Raw genomic sequence first — 20,895 nt, forward strand, 5'->3', positions numbered from 1 at the left:
AACTCTTCTAACTAAACGTTTTACCTAATTCAAGCGTACACTTTCTTTGAGTTTAATATATTCTCTATTCACTCGTTCGCCTCAAGAATTTTTTTCCGTGTACTATACGGTAGCGAGACGTGGGCCTATCAGGAAAAGGATGAAAGTAAAATTAACGCGATTAACATGAAATTCCTGCACATGATATTCGGCAAAACAGTGATTAGCGGAGTCACGTTGGACTTTAAAAATGAAAAACTTGGAAATCCGGAGGCGTTCTACCGATTTGAATGAAACCTTTTGCATTGTGTTGCTAAAGATGTGTAATGAAAAGCTTAAAAAAAGATCTCGTCGCTAATTGTTATTTATGTGTTTAAACAAAAAATTCTGAAAAATTGATTTTAAAGTTGAATAACTTGAACAAATGGAATAAGAAAGCCACGATAAATATGAGGGTACAAAAATTCAAAACACCAACCAAATTTTTTTTTTACATTTAAAAAAAAACTCAAAATGAAATATTAATATTTGCCATAAATATTAATTCTTTAAGACTTTGGCGGATAACAGAAAATAATTTGAACTCCCCTTCCTCCACGAGTGAGTCGCGCCTATCCCGAAAGAGAAAATGGCTTCATAGTATAATTAAAAGTAAACTAAATCAATATTTTAACTCAAAATTATTTGCCAAATACTTGGAAACTTGCTTCTTATTACAGAATAAAAATAATTCATGTTAAAAAAGTTTGAAGCAATACCGTCTTTAGCATGAGTTTGACATAAAACTGCTATTTTGCATTTTTGCGTAGAGTTATTTTTAATATAACTGAAGAAGTGGCTACATGTTAATTTACGAAAAGTTAATAACAAATATAAATAAATTCGGACATCCCTAAATTCATGGTTTAAATTACTTAAGTTGGGTGATTTTTGAACTAGAATCTAGAACCAATTAAGGCTTGAACTGATTCCAGATTCTTGGAATAGTTTTCAGTAATTTATCCTATCTGTTTAGAGAATTTAAGGGTGTCCGAGATTATCCCGTTAGCGTTAGACGATACATCTTTTTTTAATTGTTTGAAAAACGAGAATTTATTTTTTTCCATCCTAGTCTAGTTACTAGTTCTAGTAGACACCCTGCAGATATTTAAAGAGAAAAGGGAAAGTTTTTCGAGAATAGGGGGAAAAAGGGAAAACGCAGGGGAATAGTCAATAGATTATAGAGGAAAGACTTTTTGTGAACCCTGAAATAAGCAAGATTACGCTACTGCCAATTCTTAGTGGGAGAAATGGCCACAAAGAGGCGACTGATGTTCGGAACTGTTCGGAGCAGCTCGGCAGCGCACAAGTGCATAGATATGGATATATAGCCAATACCAATAGTCAGTAAGCCAGGATTAAAACGAGGTAACAGAACGGGGCTTGTCGCCAGTTGGCTGGTTGGCTGCGATTGGGTGCGATCGAATCAGCTCGAGGCGAATTAACCCTCAATTCTCCATTTTACCACATTTAATCTCCCTTAATTTTTGAATACTTGATCCGAACGATTGCTGCAATATTGTGCAGACAAATGGCGGACTGCGAGGCGGAGCTTTTGATTAATTTGGTTAAATCTAAAAGGGCCATTTACGACTCGACGATGATGGAACACAGCAGCAGAAATGTTTTGGAAAAATTGTGGGATGAAATCGCACAGGAAATGAACAAATCTGGTGAGAGTAACTTGAATTGTTTTATTCAGTTGTTGCTGATTTGAACTCTGTCGTCAATTCTCGACGTGCCGGCTGTTTTTAATTCAATTTTGATATTAGAACTCGCGAATCAGTGTTAGTCGGCCTAAAATATAACATTTTGATCAAACAATCAAAATCAAATAAGACTAACTTCTTTGTTTCTAAAACATATTTTTTCAACACTTCTCTGCTCTAGAACAAAGTATAAAACAAAAGTTTATTTACCTTACATTCTGACGAATATTTAAATTTGAAAGAGTTTGCCAATTTTCATAATGTCAAATTTTTCATTAGGGTTACAACCAAAAACTATTGTTGGATTTTTACCTTGATAAGAATATAGATTGTTTTTATTAAATCAAATCCTTATCATTCTTATAATTTAAAAAAATGTGTTATCTAATTTATTTATATTTGACTTTCAGTATTAACTCAATTTATATATTTTCTCGAACATAATTAATTACAAAATTTGATACACCTTTTGTGAGGTGAATAGAAAATATTTCTATTATAAGTCAGGGTGGCCGAAAAACTTAATTTTTACAATACCCTGGCCATTCTCTCATCATTTTTTCAGTTTACCTCTCCATTAATATTTAAAGAACTGAAATCTAATATTTTAACATTGTTAATATAAAAAATTGTATACATAAAATAAGACAATTTTACATTTAAATTGATAAATTTTTAATTTATTATTTTTAGAGCTGCCAGAGTTTAATTTACTTGAAAATGGTGAAAAAGTGATTAAAACTCACTAATGTTCTTTTCAATTTCACAGAATTCCGAAGAATTAGATTTAGGCGAATTCAAAACAATTCAAATTAAATTTTCAAAAATACAAATGAAAATTTTTGACAGAAAATTGCCGAATTATAAAATGTTAGAACTAGAAAATTCCCGAATTATTAAGTTCCCGATTTTAAAAAATTTAACAATTTTCTTTTATAAATATTATTTAGTTCTTAAAAATACAATAATCAAATATTTGTATGAAAACATTAATTTTAGTGTTTCAAGTTTCTAAAACTATCGTTTGAATTAAAAATAACAATAATCATTAAAATGCCTTGAAATCTTTTTAAATATTTCAAATCCATTGAAATCTCATTAAATTACTGAAATTTATTGGAAAATCCTTTAAACCTATTAAAATATCCTTAAATATTTCTAATTCATTCAAATATTTGAAACTTTCTTAAATTGTTTAGCTCTTGAAATATTCTTTGAATTTGTATTGCAATTATTCTAAAATTTGCCTAATCTTTTGAAATCCCTTGAAATCTATTAAAATATCCTAAGATATTTATAATTCTTTAAAATATTTTGAACTCCCTTGCAATTTTTCTGAGTTCTTGGCCATTTTTTAAATTCTTATTACAATTATTCTAAAATATTGCTAACCCTTTCACATCTTTTAAAATTCCTTAAATCTTTTTCAAAATCTTGAAAACACCTTGAAATCTTTTAAAATGCCCTGAAATATTTAAAATAATATTTCTAAAATATTTCAAATCCTTTAAAATATTTTTAAATGCCTTAGAAATTTTAAGAGCTTTTGAAAATCCCTTGTAAGTTATACAAATGCCCTAAAATCTTTTACAATTGTTTTGAAACTTTTTTTTATTATCTGGAATCTGGAATCTTTTAGAATATCCTAGAATCATTAAAATCCTTTGGAATCCATTCGAATGATATAATTCTATAAAAATTTTTTTTTTTAACTTTTTAAAATACCCTAAATGTTTTCGAATCTTGTGAAATACATAGAAACTTTTTGAAGTTCTTAAAAATTCTTTGCAGTTTTTACAAATGTCATAGAATTGTTTAAAATCCCTTGGAATCTTTTCAATTACCCTAAAAGTTTTCAAAAGAATTAAACAAAAAGCAGAAATAGGTATATGTATATTGAATAGAAGTTAACCTATGGGTTAATTAATTGAAAGGAATGTTAATAAAGTGATCTTTCCATTTTAAAAAGTGACTACAGTGACTTGTTCTAAAAAAGTGACTCAAAAGTGATTTGAAAAAAGCGACTAAAAGTGACTGTGTTGCAGCCGTGATTATTCTTGACAGTTACTCAAAGAAATTCTTTTTTCCTAACTATTTCCATTTTTCAAAATCCCTGACATTCCCTGAACAAAAAAATGTCCTGACTTTTCCCTGATTTTTAGATTTCCATGGCATGCCGCCATCCTGTTAATTGCTTTAAGTTAGAAAATTGCGAATAAAAAATGCTCCCAAATTAAGGTTGACCAACATGAAGTTTCCATGTACAAAAATATTACAAATTTTCACATTTGAAAAATCTAAGCTGAACAGATCTAAATATTGAAAATTTCAACTTGGTATATTTTGAATGCTCTAAATTATTTATTTATCAATCCCATCCGCTTGGTTATAGAAATGTAGATTGTCATTTAAAATTTTACCGGTTTGAAAAATTGAAATTTGAACTTTCATGTGTTTAAATTCAAAGATTGAAACGAATGTTAATTGTTTCATTTTATTTTTTAAATTTCCGAATCGTAGCAATAAAATATTTTTGAATTAGAATTTGTGATTGTAAATTATTTAAATTTCAAAATATTAAAATTCCATTGCTTCAGCTTCAAGTAATTGAATTTTAAACCATTCAAAAAGAACAATGTTTACTATTTTTTCTAATTGAAATTGTTTATTTTTTAAGTCTTTGAGATTTGTTTCAAATTTAAGTGTTTCATTACCCACGAAAATAATTAAATAAAAAATATATACTCCACACTATGAATCATTAATTCAAAATGTTTTGTCTTGATAAATGTTCAGTCGCAGAATGTAAAGCAAAATGGGCCTCCCTCCGAAATTCCTACGCACGAGCATTGCGAGATGGAAAAGCAAGACACACAAGTTCAGGAAGTAGAAAACGTCGAAAATGGTATTTAGCTGATGCGATGGATTTTTTGTATGCCTTCATGAATCAGCATAAACCCAGCAGCACCAACACTGTCGAATTTTGGGAAGAAAGGACAAATAGTCTTGATGCACAAGAAATTACAGAATACGAAAACGAGGAAGAAATTGTCGAACATCAATTGGATAATAATTTGGAATATGAGGATCCCAATTCCGTTACCCGAAGGAGTTTTTCTCCCGCAAAGTTAATTAAACCCGCCGTTTCTGACGACATAATTGCTCCTGTTATCGAACACCTTTTATCAGAAGCAAAATCTCGAGAGAGAGATAATCCAGAGTGGAGTTTTTTCAGAAGTCTTATGCCAGACGTTGCAAAACTCTCTGCAAAAAGACGAAGAAAATTTAAGGAAGTCGTTTTAACATCGTTAAACAAACTGATGGAAGAAGATGAAATTGAAAATGCCGAGTTTAGTGAGAAGAAAGAGTATTATATTAAATCTATTGATTAAGAGATATATATTTTTGTAACTTGTATTTTAGTTAAGTTATACTTCAACTTCTCCAAATATTCCGAATTTATTTAGTTTAGTATCAAGACCAAAATAGTGCTGTAATTTTGTAAGAAAAGATGAGTATTAGAGGGAAATCGAGAATGAGCAAGCAAAACATTTTTCTATGTGAGAATTTTTGTAGGATAATAAATTCATAAAAAATATGAATTCTGAGCAGAAAATGTAGCAGCTGATATTCCAATCAATAAAAATTTAATTTTTAATCAAAAATAGTTGAATCTAATAAAAAAAGATGACTTTTTAGCTTTTCACTTGTGGAAAAAACGTTTCCGACAAACTACATCATTCTACAAATGAAGACATCGTTCTTACAGATGATGGTCGAACATAATAGATTTCGTAACAGTTTGAGATAGAAAACTACACGGTATGAAAACTCAAGATTTTTCATGAATTCTGAATTTTCAAGCAAGAAAATTAATTTCTTCTGCAAAAGACGATTTTTCAAGAAAATGGATCAATTTTTAATTTAAAAAGTTGAATTAGCTACCGAAAATTGAATAATTAAATTTACAGTTTTGAAAAATAATGTTAAAAAAAATTGTTAAATTCCAAACAAAAAAATTATTTTTCAACGCAAATGATGAATCTTCAACAAGAATAATTGAATTTACAACCGTAAAGATGATTTTCCAACCAAGAAGATTACAATCGATGACATTTTCGTAAAAATTCATTGATATTTCCGTAAAAGTTCTTGAAAATGTTCTTAGAAGTTCATAAAGGTTTGCATACAAATTCATCACAGTTATTTACAGCAGGAAAGGGACGGATTTTTATTAATTATTTAATTCTAAACAATTCTAACTAATTTTACAGGGACAATAGTTCAAAAGTAGCTCAAAAAGGTCAAATAATGTAATTTGTTCATTTCTTATCATTTTTTTTTATTTAAAACTATACTTTTCAACGATTTCAAACTCAGAATTAAAATAATCAAATTGTTGAATGTCAAGTTAAAAAGACCAATTTTCTACCAAACTGTTGCATTTTTAACTCAAAAATATGAATTAATAACAAAAAAGTTAATTTATAACCAAAAAAGTTGAATGTCCACCAAAATAGTGTAATTTGTAAACAAAAAATAATAGTTTTTAACGAAGCAGTTGCATTTAAAACAAAATAAATAAACTTTAAAAAAAAAAAAACATTTTTCAACCAAGAAAGACATTTAAGTCAAAAAGAGGAAAAAATTGAATCAAATTGTTGCATTTAAAACCAAAATGATGGATTTTTAAGCAAGAATATTATTTTCTATAAAAATGACAAATTTTTAACAAAATGCATGAATATTAAACCAAGCAGTTAAACTTTCAACTAAAAAAGGTCAATTTTCAATAAAATATTAAATAATTAAATTTTCAGTTCAAAAAATTTAGCGTTTAACCAAACAAACGAATTTTCAATAAAATACTTAAATTTGTAACCAAATAGTTAAATTTTCGAATTAGAAGATTAATTTTCTACAAAATAAACAAAGGAATTCAAAATAAATTGCAACCAAATTGTTGAATTTTTAACTATAAGATGGCTCAATATTCACCCAAGAATATAATACAGTGAAACTCTTCTATTGCGCCGGTTTTGGGGCCGACGGTGGATTGAAACAAACCTGTTAGAACCCGCTCCGCTTTTGTTTGTTCACGCTTGAGTAACAACCACAGACCCCGCGCAGCTCCTGTTACACCTGCCTGCGGCGCGGCGTCAATTCTCGGAATGGCTGAACCCAAGAAATGAAGCTCTAATCCAACAAAAAAAAATTAACAATGTAGTTTAACTTTTAACTATGTAGTTGAACTTTTAACCAAAAAGATATTAATTTTCAATAAGAAAATAGTTGAATTCATCTGAAAAAAAATAATTTTCAACAAAATAGTTGAATCCTCAACCAAAACAGATTTGTCTTCAACCTAACTTTTTCTTACCAGATTCATTATAGTAGACTTTTTAATTAAAAAGAATTTTTTTTAACCGAATAGATGACTTTTAAATTCATGAGCAGGAGTTTTCTATTTAAACAGATGAATTTTCAACAAAATAGTGGAATTTTCGAGCAAAACAAGATTAGTTTTAAAAAAAACTAATTGAATTTTCAACGGAAATAGATGAGTTCTGAACTAAAAATATAATCGTAAACTTTTCATTTAAGAAGAATTAACCTTCAAACAAAAAGAGTTAGATTTTCTTATTGGATTCTACTAATTCAATTTACATTCAAGCGAAAAATGGGGTAACTCCTGATGGAAAAAAGGTTACGTCAAACTACAACGTTCTATGAAAACATCACTTTTACAAAGAATCGTATAAAGTGATAGATTTTGTATTAGCTCGACATAGATAACTACTAAGTATGAAAAATTGTTAATTATTGATTATGAAGTTTTATGATTTTGTATCAAAAGTAAAAACTTTCTAAGAAAAATGATGAAAATCTAGATCAACACACAATCTTAATTTTTTACAGTTTTTTTTGTAGAAAATTACAAATTTGTACATAAAAATATGAATAATTCATCAAAGTTTTCCAAAAAATCCATATAAATTATTTCCATCCGGGAATGTAAAGGAGTTTTCAATAATTATTGAATTACATACAATTCTTAATGATATCAGTATAACATTTTTTTAAATCCGGAATATTATTTTTATTAGTAAAAAGATCCATTAGTATCAATTCAAAAATTTAAAATTCACGAAGTGGGGACAAATAAAAAAATCCACTCATTTATTTTTTAATTTAATGACTTTTACCGATTCTTTAGGTCTCGTAGCAACCCTGTGATCAGAAAGTTTATATTTTACCGGGAATATTTTCAAATATGTATAAACTATTAAAGTTTTATAAATATGGAGAAAATGTTGAAAGCCAAGTTTTGAATTTTATAAATTTGAATTTCGCGGTATTTTAAAGCCGTTGCTCAAGACGCCGTGCGCGCAATCGCCATTCTGTGTTTGTTTAGCGGACGATATATCCGGCCACGTTAGAGCAAAAATGATAGACGTTCTTGCTAGTATTTTGTACCGGGCTTTTCGTGAGCAATAAACAGAAAAAATTCGTGCTCGGAGCTTCCAGAGGCTTAAATGTATCATAATTAGTACAAGAAGACGTTTAATTCTGAAGAATGGACCACTGGTCAGCGTGTTTCCTTTTTGTATCCTTCCTGGGCACCGTTTTTCACACTAATGGTGCTGAACTAACCTTCGAATTGCCCGACAGTTCCAAGGAGTGCTTTTATCAAGAAATAGAAAAAAATGTTTCAGCTACTTTAGAATTCCAGGTAACAATTTTTCAATCATAAAAAACTATCCAAATCGTTTCTAAAGGTCATCATTATTGAATCTTAAATTTTATCGGTTCGTTTCATTCAAAAAGGAAGGGTAGAATCTGGCATTTTACGTGGCATATTCAAAGGGAGCTTTTGGTTTTCATTTTCAAAATAGAAATACTGGATCCTTCTCAAAGAAATCTTATTTTCATCTAAGTTTCTTTAGGCTTTTGTTTGTGAAAATTTTCCTATAAAAGTGTTCATATTGTCCGATTACATTTGTCAAGTGCCACATGTGCAAGGTTACGTTAGTATTTTTCGTTCAATAAGGAAGAATATTTGCAAAATATGCCTTAAGCTATATGTATTTAGGATTAATACTGCATTCTAATTGATACTTTTCTAAGTTTTGCCTTTCATAAAAACCTTACTCCAAAGATTACTAATAATTTATTCAGAAATTTATAATATCTTTGAGTTAACAAACTTTGAACTTATTTTTTGTTGAATAAGGTAGAATATACGCGAAGTATGCTTTTGTTCGTATAGTTATGCAATTATTTATTTTAAAATTTATAATTAAGTTAATGAACACTGAACTTACAATGGTTTTTATACCAATAACTCTGGTGGAAAAAAATTATACGACAAATCACAAGATTCTACAGGGCTTAGTTCGAATCGTGCCACTTTTTTGCCTGTAATCAACATTGAAACATTTAGAATCGAAATTCAGAACTAGAGAAATGTTTAACATATTAATTGAAAACATTAAGAATTGAATAATTTCTTATTAAAGATTTATGCTCAGAGAACGTTTAAATAAAAGCGTTTGCAATTTATCAATTTCTAATTTTGTGAATTTCTATTCAGAGTTTTAATTTTTTCCGGTTGATTTCAAGTTCAATTACTTGTCTTGACACTTTTTTCCATATTCCAATTTTGAAATAATTTCTTTTAATTTCATTTTTGATTGAAAGTTAACTTTTAGTTTAAAGATTCAACTGTTTGGTTTAAAATTAACCTGTTTAGTTGAGGATTCAACTATTTTGTTGAAAATTGATATTTTTTGGTTAAATTAAACGGTTTTAGATTTATTCTGATTTACTTTGATTTTAAATTCTTGTTGGAAATTTCATTAAAAAATCATCAATTTGGTTGAAAGTTCAATTGATGTTTGTTGAAGTTTAATTTATTTTATTTTAAAGTTCAACCATTTAAAAAATTCAATTTTGTTCAAGTCATTTTTTTATTATAATTTTCAAACGCTATTCTTCTTTAATTCTTGAAGGCTACGAAACTGCATTTTAAAACTCTTTTAATTCAGAATGTATGCTCAAAAATGAAGAACTAAAATGGAACATTTTAAAAGTAAACGATTTTAGAAATACGCATTGTAAAATGAATGATTTTATAATTGAGAAAGTTAACAACTGATTTTAACATTTAAAAAAAGTTAAAATCTAACCTATTTTAAAGTTTATTATATTATGTGATATAGAATTTGTTATATTTCAAGTAATTGAATAGACTGTTCTTTTAAAAACTTTTAAGATTCCCGATGAAAAATAATTTTACTCACACTTCCCAATTTTTCCCAATCTGAAGAAATTCTCATTTATTTCCCGATCCAGTGACCACTCTGATAATTTAATGGATTTTGAATTCGAAATTTTAAAAGCAAGTCCACTTTCTTCAAACTATGTTGTGTTTAAATCTTAAAAAATGCACCCCAGAAAAAAATAAACTATCATTTATTAAAGTTATGTAATTATTTATTAAAAACTTTATAACATTTCAAAATGCTTTGATGTAAATATTCTACTTTTCAGGTTGTGACTGGAGGTCAGTACGATGTAGATGTTACGTTGGAAGCACCCAATAAGGAAATTATTTATCGTCAAGTGAAGACGCAATTTGATTCTCACACTTTCGTTGCATCAATGTCTGGCGTTTACAAAGCCTGCTTTAGTAATGAATTTTCCACATTTTCCCACAAACTCGTCTACATGGAGTTCCAAGTGGGTGATGAACCTTCTCTTCCTGGCGTTGGGGAACATGTTACTGTGATGACTCAGGTATTTTATCATTAAAACAAAGCTTTTATCTCCTTAATTATTCTCACCATTTTTTTTAACGACTCAACTATTTTGAAAAAAATTGCACTAATTCTACTCTTTTCACAAATTGCAACTATTTGTTACCTTTGTCTTTAAACATATTTTCAATCTTCTCCAAACTTTAAAAGATTTTGAAGATTTCAACAGATTCCCGGGGGTTTAAAAATATTTGAACTGAATACGGGAATTTAAAAGAATTTTACATAGGGTCTTAAAGCTTTAAGAGCATTTTAAGGCGGAATTCTGTTTCAAATTAGGCAGAGATTGAACACTAAAAATAAATATTCATCAAAAACAAATAGTTTTAGGTAGAATTTCCATCTTTTACAGTAAAAAACACATTTGTCTCAAATAGGTTTTAAAAAAAAGCAATTATTTAACTATTTTATGTAAGTTTCAATATATTGTAATCTTATGTAAAATTTAATTAATCTATGTAGCGACAAATTGTATCCAGAATATGCAAAGAATACAAATAATAGACAATTGGAATTTAAATACGAATTCTAACCTCAGTTTTAGATCAGGGTTTTCAATAGTAAATAGTTCATGTTTAAATGAATACAAATTTACTGTGAGTTCATTTTTCTTCAAAATAAGTCCATTTAAGTTTATAATCTTTTGAAAATCACAATCAAACTCAGTTCACAAATAATTTTTTTGTTAGAAAAATATTTTTGTCAAACATTGTGTTTTTTTCACTGAATAATATGTAAATTACATGTAAAACACTTTGTTTCCGATAAATACTTCTTTTTATTTTCCATATAAATACTTTAAACTCAAAAACAATCGTTAAAACAGTTTTATGAAAAAATTCAGATGCGTCTTTAAAATCGTACATATTCTTTCTAGTTCGGATTTTTGTCGCCAGGTAATGTAGCGCAGTTTAAACATTATAACATTCTCATCAGAGAAGGTATTAGATTTGTGTAAAATTTGACCCCCCCCCCCCCCAGTTTTTGTCAAATTTCCACGTTTTGAGACCCCCTGAATCCGAAAAACAGGTTTTTACGAATTTGCCCGTCTGTATGTATGTATGTCTGTCTGTGAACACGATAAATTTTTAAGAAAGTAATCTGTTAGATTGCCCTTTGGTACACTCGTTTAGTGTCCTAAACTAAAGGTCAAGTTCGTTAGCCAGCCATTTTGGATGAAAATTCAAAAATTGGGGACATTTTGAATATTTTTGAGACCACTTTTTTAAAAATTCAAAAATTCTCTGTACGGTTATTCATAATATTCAAAAAATTTAACAATTTATCCGAATGACTTTTTTTCTATAAAAAGAAAATTGTCAGAGTTAGAGCATTTTCAAAATCCAAAAAAACAAACTAAAATGAACATTTTAGGCCAAACAACGCATGATATTAAAAAAGTCAGGAGAAGAAAAACTTTGCTTTTTGAAAGCCCTACAAGATTATGATAACAACTTTTTTAATTTGGTCGAAAAGTTGAAAATTCCAAATTTGATCATACCAAAAATTTTTGAAACCACATTTTTTCAAGATTTAAAAATTCTATGTAGGTTGTTCAGTATTAACTTTTTGGAAAAAACACAGAAAAGACAAAATAAGACGTAGGCTCCTATATAGGACCCTATATAGGTTCCTGCATTAGACCCTATACAGATGCGCAGTAGTTTTTATTTAATCGTAAAAAACATTAAAAAGAAAAAAATTAAAAAAACAAGGCAATAAGAACTAGTATGATGCAATTTTTATGCATATTATGAATTGTAATGATATACATTTATTGAAATGATACATGTTTCAGAGCAGCTTAGAATACAATTTAAAGCAAAATAAGAAACAAATACAAAAATAATCATGATAAATACAATTTGCTTTTTATTTTGCAATTTTTTAATAAGTGATCCCAGGCAGAGTTACATAAAAAATGTATTATAATAGATATAAAAGTTTTGTGTATAATGTAGAAAAGTTGACATGTTGGACAAAATCGAGTGCGAAGGACGAGATACGTGATGAGAATGTGTTCGTTAAAGCCAAAAGAACTTTAACAAAAGAGAGTTCAAAATCACAAAATAACAGTTGTCGGTCGGTTCACTTTTGATTTTAAAATGTCTGTGCCCGAATGCGGAAGAAATGCAAAGAACAAGTGCGGAGTGCGATTGTCATCAGTCGCGTGCCATAGGTGCGCTCAAACTTTCGCGCTAAGCTCTTTTAACGAAAGAGAATTCACAATTACAAAATTACAGTGGTGAATGTTTTGAGTCGTAATTTTAAAATGTTTGCGCAAGAATGTGCAAAAATATAAAGACCGTGCGTGTAGCGCGAGGTAAATACAGAATCGAGCGCGAGAACCAGTAGTCGCGCGATGTTTATCTAGTTTTTTTTTCTAGATTTCGGGAAAAGGAACATTCTAATCTGATAATAATTTTTTACGTCGATTTCGAGAAAAATGGGATTTTTAATCGTTGAAAATAACGAATCGTTTTTCTCAAAAATGCTTAAAACTTTTTTTTCTTTTTTGTCTTAAAATAACTGATTTGGTTAAATTCTTGAAAATGGATTTTCTCAGAAAATACACTTATTATATATATATAATTTTTTAAAGAAATACAACACAAAAATTATTTTTGAAAATACGAATCTTTGCATTTTTCTTGGAAACAAAGAAAGGAGCACAAAAATGTTCAGTTTAAATTTTACACATCTACAAAACTTCTAAAAATGGTTGAATTTTCAAGTTAAAACGACGAAACTTTTAACAAAACAATTTCATTTTTAATCTACAAGGGGATCTTTCGGTGTGTTTGTTTTTAATTCATAGTCTCCTCAATAAAAAGTGCATACCAGAGGTTTTCTGAGAAAAATCAAGAAGACGCAATTTTAACCCATTTTCGCGAAAAATGCATTTTAAAAATTGGGAACGAATGGTTCCTTATTTTCAATAATAACTCTATTGTTTTTTTATTATCACTTGTTTGGACAATTGTGCATTTTATTAAAATTCTTCATTCTTCAATAGTTTCTAGTATTTATGTTTTTAAATTAATGAAGGAAAAAACAAGAACAAATCAAACATTCAACAATAAATACTAAATTAAATTATTTTCTGTAAACTAAAAAAGAAAAAAAAAACAAATAATCGGCAGTTATCTTTAATGTCTGAAAATAAACTTTCAAAACACTTCTGATTCTTGTTAGTAAATATTTGTGAAATGAGTCACTGCATCCACTGGTATTTCGTTTTTATTATTGAAATTTTCATTTGAAACTCTTTGTTCCTACTTTAATAAAAATACGATAGAGTTTTTTTTTGAAAATAAGGAATAAATAATCATCACGTGGTATAATTATATTAAATGTTTTTCAAAAATGGGATAAATTAGCATTTCGATCAATAAAAAAAAAAAGAAAAAACAGTAAGGATAGCGACGATCCGTTCGCAATTTTTAAAATGCATTTTTCTCAGAAAACCTCTGGTATGTACCTTTCATTGAGGAGAGTATCAATTTAAAATAAAAAGCAGACTGAAAGGTCCTCTGGTTAAATATGTACATTGTTACCAAAATAGTTGAATTCTCAACCAAAACAGATTACTTTTTTCTACCGAAGTTACATTTTTGCACAAAAAAAAACAAGGATTAAATTTCTACCAAAAGAGAATAATTTTTTACTAAACTGTTGAAATTTAAAGCTTAAACTGCGAACTTTTCTATAAAAATTATGCCTGAAAAAATCTAGAAATAACTCGAAAATACCTGGGGGTGCCAAGGGATTTTTCCCCCAGTATTTGAGTAGTCACCCTGGTTTTGAATTTCTCAAATGAGTCCGAGCCCTGTAATATTGTATTTAAATTCGAACTGCAGAAATTAATTCTTAATTTTACTTGCGCTTTCAGATGGAATCGTCGGCCCAGGAAATCCATAAAAACCTGAACAGTATTATGGAATATCAAACGCACCATCGTCTCCGGGAAGCACAGGGTCGTAAGAGAGCAGAAGATTTAAACGAGCGTGTACTTTGGTGGTCTCTACAAGAGACTCTTGCGGTGTTGATAATCAGTATTGGACAAGTATATATTCTTAAAAATTTCTTTACAGATAGGAAGCCATCTCAAAATCTTTAAATAGAATTTATACCAAAAATATGTAATTTCCTCGACTGCATTGAATCGTGTTTTTGTAAAGTTTTTCATCGTTCAAGAAATTTCGGGGAAACAATCACCGACTAATTTGTGACCTATAATGATTTCCTTTTGTCTTTAGGTCTTAATGTTAAGTTTCATGTGCTCACCAAAAAGAGACGTCAAGGCCTTGTATATTTTGTAAGATGCAAGTCGTATGTGTTTATTTGGATGTTAATTCATGAAAAGATAGTATGAATATTTTAATGCAGGTTTTTTTTTTACAACTGAGGACTAAAGAGGGACGAGTGTAAACAATAATTTCGATTCGATTTTGATATCTCCGCGGTTCCTCGAGTTGTACATATATTGGAAATAGTATAATAAGATCGACGATCATCATCCATGTTGCTTCTTTTTTATACTGTGTGTGTGTGTGTGTGTGTGTAACATAATAAAATATGTATGTGAACTTTCCGAAATTCGGACTTTTGTTAATATTTCTATGACCTTGTTCATTATAACCAGGATATCTACCCGATCGACGATTTTAAATTCCCGTTTTTTCCCGTCCATATTTCCATTTTCCGGTTCAGTTTAAAAGAGTTCGAAAAAATTGAATGATTTCAAATTATTTTTAATGATTTCAGTGTATTTCTAAGATAAAATAAGAATTAAAATTATCTTTTAAATTACACTCTGTTCCAAGCCAAATAATAATTCTTTACGAAAATTTCCTGTGTATAAGACTAAATTATAATTCTTTATGGAGATCCTCTCTTTTAAAGTGAAAATTAAAATTCAGAAATATAATAACCTCCCCTTTCCATAATTCCCCGTTTAATCTCAAAATTTACCTTTTCCAAGACCAAATTATAATTCTACACGGGATTTTTCTATACTTAATTTATTTAATCTCGGTTCAAACACAGAATTATAATTCTTGTAAAAAATTACCTACAACAAGTAACAAATTAATTTACAAAATTTCTGTTTCAAATTCCTTTTCCCGAATTTTGGAAAAGGGAAGTATCAAATAAACTATATTAAACCAATTTTAAATTACATGCTAGTACATTTGAGAGAAAAATCAGTCCTTTTTCGGTCAGATAGACTTTATGATTATTTATGCAAATCATTTTTAGTATAATTAATTTTCTAAATTTATTTGTCGGTCCAGTTTTAAACAATTACAGACATCCCAGCCTAAAATAATCTCAAAACAGGGGAAGTTAGGCGATTTTTTCACGAAAATAAAAGAAAGCTTCTTTTAAATAAAATTAATGTATGTAACATATTGAATTCAATATGAAACGCTTTAAATTCCTAAGACTTCAAGTCGAAATATATTGCACTTTTAACAAAATGGTTCAATTTTCACCCAAATAGTTCAATATTCAACAACAAAAAATTCATTTTTACCCAAATGGTTGAACTTTCGAGCAATAAACGAATTTTTCAACAAAATAGTTCAATTTTTAACTAACTAGTTTAACTTTCAAGGCAAAAAGATGAATTTTTTTAAAGACAAATAACTTTTCAACCCGAAAAGTTGAATATTCAACAAAAAAGTTAAGTTTGAACCCAGAAAGATGAATTTTCAATCAAAAAAGATAATTTCTCCACGAAAAATAAAAAGCTTATGTTTATCCAAAAGATTTTAATATTAAATAAAAAACAGAGTTGAGTTCAATAAAAATATGGATTTTCAATCACATTTGACTTTTGGGTTAAAAAAAAAACTTTTAAGCACAAAAAACGACTTTTCAACAAAATAGTTATTTTTCAACCAAAAAGATGAATTTTCAGGACAACCATTTTTTTTAAGAAGACAGTTGAGTTTTTAACAAAAAAGTTCACTTTCAACCAAGAAATAAAGTTTTAGCAAAATCGTTAAACTTTACACAAAGTAGTTGAATTTTCAACCAAAAAAGATGAAATAAAAAAAAGGATTGAGTTTTTAAGCTAAAAAATTAAATGTTTCAGTAAACTTTTGAAGCTCCAAAAGATGAATTTTTAACCAAATAGTCGAAACTTGAAGCAAAAGAAACGAATTTTTATTAAATAGAATTTTCAAACAAAAAATAAAATTTCTTTAGAAGACAGTTAAATTTTCTACAAAAAAATTCATATACACCCATGAAAGATTACTTTTCTGCCAACAAGAAGAATTTGTAATATATAAGGACGAATTTTTTATCCAAAAAAGACGAATTTTCAATAAAAAGGTTAAATTTTCGACCAAAAAATATGACATTTTAACAATATAGCAGAATTTTTAACCAAAAGAGACTATTTCTGGACCAAGATTGTATTATTAGACTTTTCTATAAAAAAAGAAAACTAAGAGTAAAATAAAACAATATCAAAAATTTTGAAAAAATTAGGATTATGAAAAAAGAATTATGAAGTTTCTACCATTGAAGATGAATTTTTAATCCAAAAGGCCGAATGTTCAACTAAACAGTTGAATTTTTAAGCTTAAAAAGCGAATTTTACAGAAGACATTTCAATTTTCAACATAAAAGGTCATTTTCAACAAAGAAAGATGTATTTTCTACACAAAAAAAAGATGAACTTTTAATGCGGAAAGATTTTCAAACAAATTGTTTAATTTTCAACAGAATACATTTTCAAACAAATAGTAGAATTTATTAACCAAAACAGATTAATTCAGGACAAAAGATATAATGGACTTTAAACAAAAAATAGTTGCATTTTCTTATTTGATTTTCGATTTGGTTCTATTAATTCAGTTCGATTGTGTTTCATAATGCAGGATGCCTAGTGTTTTTAGGCACAATAAGCCATAAAAAACAATAATCCATCTCCAATACACTTTTGAATTATAGTGATAAAAAAGAGGACATATTTTTATTGAAACGCAACTGTTGTAAACAGAAAGTAAAGTACTGTTGTATTTTTTAAATACTTGCACGGAATCGAATGTATTGACTTTTTAAAAATATTAAAATCGCTACGCTCAAGATTATTTTCAGAATTCTAAAATATTAACCGCAACTGATGGTGCCTTCTTCAAAATAAAATTTGCAAGTCGCTAACAAATGTTAGTAAATTATTTCGTACATTAAAAAGGATTACAAACAAAAAATACCTGCGTGTTCAGAATACAGTATTTGATTATAATTTTTTATTTAGCTACTGATTTCTCCGCCTTTTCATAGTTTAAAAATCCGTTCTATGGAAATGGCACAATATAATTCTGAAAATGATCATTAATTAACATTTAAATTTATACATACATATGCTGAAGAAGTTGAATGTCATAAAAGATCTACAAATTAACATTCTTTGTAACCTTTTAAATATGATAATGCTATTTACTCCAAATTTTTGGAAAGTAGACTTGTACTCCTGCGACTGGATATTATTAAAAGTGTAATATCTACATTAGGCGGAGAAAAAATGATAAATCAATAAATATCAACGGCCGAAGAAAGGATTGATTGATTTCATCAAATCACTTTACACGAAAAAATGAAAGCTGATAAAATTATACACAATCAGTGTCTGCTCGAATCTTTGAAAAAAAAAACACTGCCAATTCTAGGTTTTCTCCGGTATCTCAAGTTTTTTCCAGTTGTGTATAATTTTGCCGATAGTGTGAAACCATTCAAGTTAACCATTTTTTTTTAAATTTTATTTTTAAATCTTTGAAAAATTATATTAAAATAATTTTATTTGATCTTATACTTCAAATTCCAGGAATTTTTGGTTGAAATTAATGTGTATACTATATTACCCCATCAGCTGAGGAATTTTTTGTTTGAAGCGGAATTTCAATTCCTTTTCGATGTTTCAGCTATATTCCTTAAAGTAAATAAGACATTTAGCTAATTTACTAATTACTTAAATAACTAATGATTTAACTAAGTAATTCAAATTTAACTGATTTAACTAATTTAAAAGAGATAAAATGCGTGGTAACATATGATACCGCCAGCAGCTGACGGGTTAAAATAGATTTATTTTTTAAATTAAAATATTGCATTTTCAACAAGATAGTTGCAATTTTAATCAAATAGTTGAATTTTTAACAAAATGCAATAATTGTCAACCAAATAGTTGCGTTTTCAACTAGAAAAAATCCTATTTCAATCGAATAGTTGAATTTTGAACTAAAAATATAATTTTTCAACGAAACTGGAAATAGTTAAATTTTCAGCAAAGTAAATTAATTTTTCACATAAGAACACAAATTTTCAAACAAATGAATCAATCTTCAACTAAAATTATGAAACTTCAACTAGAATAAATGATTTTTAACTAAAAAGATGAATTTTTAAACAAGATTAATTTTCTACAAAAAAATGACGATTTTTCAACGAAATACACATATTTTTAACTAAAGAGATGAATGTTTAACTAAAATGATGAAATATTCAATTGGAATAGTTACATTTTTAAACAAAGTGATGAATTGTTAAATTAAATGACGAATCTGTAGCTGGAATACTTGAATTTTAAAAGAACACGATGGTTTTTGGAAGAAAAGTATGAATCTTTGACGACAATGATCGAATTCTCAAACAGAAAGATGACATTTTTAACAAAATAGTTTAACTTTTAACCAGGTAGTATTATTTTTAACTAGACGAATTTTCAGCTGAAATGAAGAATAATAAACTGAAATACTTTAATTTTTAACCAAACATATGAATTTTTAATCAAGAAGATTAATTTTTTATCAAAAAACGACGATTTTTTAACAATATGCAAGAATTTTCGACAAAGTAGTTGAATTACGAACTAAAAAAGAGAAATTTTCAAACAAAAATGGTATAATTAAATTTTCAACCAAAGTTTTTCAACTAAAATGATGAATCTTCAACTGGAATAGTTAAATATTAATAAAAAAAGGTGAATTTTTAACCGAGAAGATTAATTTATACCAAAACACGAATTTTCAACTGAAAAAGGTGATTTTTCAATAAAAAGTTCAACAGTTAAATTTTTGTTTAAAAAATTTAATGTTCAACCAAAGAGATGAATTTTTTAATAAAATGATGGAATAATGTTACATTTTTAGTTCATAAAAAATAATTTTAAATTCGTTTTTAACCAAAACTATTAATGTTTAACCTACAAGTTTCACTCCTACAAAACAATACGAATTTTCAACTACAAAGGAGAATTATTCAACCAAAAATTAAATAGTTACATTTTTAGTCACAAAATTCGTATTCAACCAACGAGATGAATTTGTAACAAAAAATAAATAAATATTTAACAGACATAGTTCAACTGTTCAAAAATCGAATTTTAAAGCTAAACATTTTTCCATTTGAAGCAATAAAAAATAAACTACAAATTAAAGCACTCAAAATGGAACGCTTGAGTTTTAAACTATAAAAAATTGAACTTAAAAGTTTTTTCATTCAGAAATTTTGTATTCATATGTTCAATACAAATAAAAATATATAAAATGGAATTACTTTTATAAATTATGTAGAGTTCAAAGATTCAGATTCAATTCAAAAAATATATATGTACATTATAATTTCCAATGCTCTATAAATTAAAGAATCAATCAATGAAGTCTAAAATTTTCAAAATTATGTTATTTTAAAGAATTTTAAGCTAGAAAGATCAAAAATTAAAGAATCAAATTTTGTTTAAACTGAACACTTCTTAAATTATTTTCAACTTAAATAGTTTAAACATCCTTGAAAAACTTCTAAATTGTATTTCAAAATCTTGAGAAATCTAAAAATTGTTTTATATTTTTTAAATTTAAAACTATTTTTGAAATTTTTTCCGAACTTCTAAATATCTGTTCAAATGAATCGAATTTTTCCTACGATTTTTAGAAAATCCTGCAAATTAAAAAACATTCCTTGAAATATTCCAGATTATTTTTTGACAATTGTGTAAATCTTTTAAAATCCTTTTAAATATTCTCTTAAAATAATTTTTCAAAATGAAAAATTATTTTCAATTTTCCAAGGAACCTCAAGGAAATGTTTTTTGATTCTTTTGACGCCCTGCTTAAAAAGCTTCTAAATTTTTTTTTTACAAATGTGCAAAACTTTATATTTTATTTTAAATTAGACTGCTGCTATTTGCACCGAAATTTCAGTACAAGTAGCCGAATATTGTCGGTAAAAATACTTCTTTAAATTACTTGAAATAATTTTAAATGTTTTAATTTATCTTGAATCTTTTCAAAACTTCTATATATTTCTTTAAATTACTCCAATTATTTCTACGA

At 27.5% G+C, this 20,895-nt stretch overlaps 2 protein-coding genes across 2 annotated transcripts; both read left to right on the forward strand.

Annotated features, from left to right (window-relative positions):
• The first annotated feature begins 1,379 nt into the window (after positions 1-1,379).
• LOC117173003 lies at positions 1,380-5,354 on the forward strand. Its single transcript, XM_033361345.1, has 2 exons — positions 1,380-1,691; positions 4,524-5,354. The coding sequence occupies exons 1-2, from the start codon at positions 1,550-1,552 to the stop codon at positions 5,117-5,119; spliced, it is 738 nt and encodes a 245-aa protein (XP_033217236.1). The 5' UTR covers positions 1,380-1,549; the 3' UTR covers positions 5,120-5,354.
• Positions 5,355-8,149: 2,795 nt separating this feature from the next.
• LOC117173004 (transmembrane emp24 domain-containing protein 7-like) lies at positions 8,150-15,145 on the forward strand. Its single transcript, XM_033361346.1, has 3 exons — positions 8,150-8,460; positions 10,281-10,526; positions 14,439-15,145. Exons 1-3 carry the CDS (start codon positions 8,305-8,307, stop codon positions 14,664-14,666), a joined length of 630 nt encoding a protein of 209 aa, XP_033217237.1. The 5' UTR covers positions 8,150-8,304; the 3' UTR covers positions 14,667-15,145.
• Positions 15,146-20,895: the final 5,750 nt, after the last annotated feature.

The sequence above is a fragment of the Belonocnema kinseyi genome, chromosome 5, assembly GCF_010883055.1.
Source record: "Belonocnema kinseyi isolate 2016_QV_RU_SX_M_011 chromosome 5, B_treatae_v1, whole genome shotgun sequence".
NCBI classification, from domain to species: Eukaryota; Metazoa; Arthropoda; class Insecta; order Hymenoptera; family Cynipidae; genus Belonocnema; species Belonocnema kinseyi.

Bases quoted from the DNA above. Each gene is read 5' to 3' on its own strand.
- LOC117173003 (XM_033361345.1), top strand. From the start codon at position 1,550: ATGGCGGACTGCGAGGCGGAGCTTTTGATTAATTTGGTTAAATCTAAA. The intron at 1,692-4,523 runs GTGAGAGTAACT...ATAAATGTTCAG, and splicing joins ACAGGAAATGAACAAATCTG to TCGCAGAATGTAAAGCAAAA.
- LOC117173004 (XM_033361346.1), top strand. From the start codon at position 8,305: ATGGACCACTGGTCAGCGTGTTTCCTTTTTGTATCCTTCCTGGGCACC. The intron at 8,461-10,280 runs GTAACAATTTTT...TCTACTTTTCAG, and splicing joins CAGCTACTTTAGAATTCCAG to GTTGTGACTGGAGGTCAGTA. The intron at 10,527-14,438 runs GTATTTTATCAT...TTGCGCTTTCAG, and splicing joins ATGTTACTGTGATGACTCAG to ATGGAATCGTCGGCCCAGGA.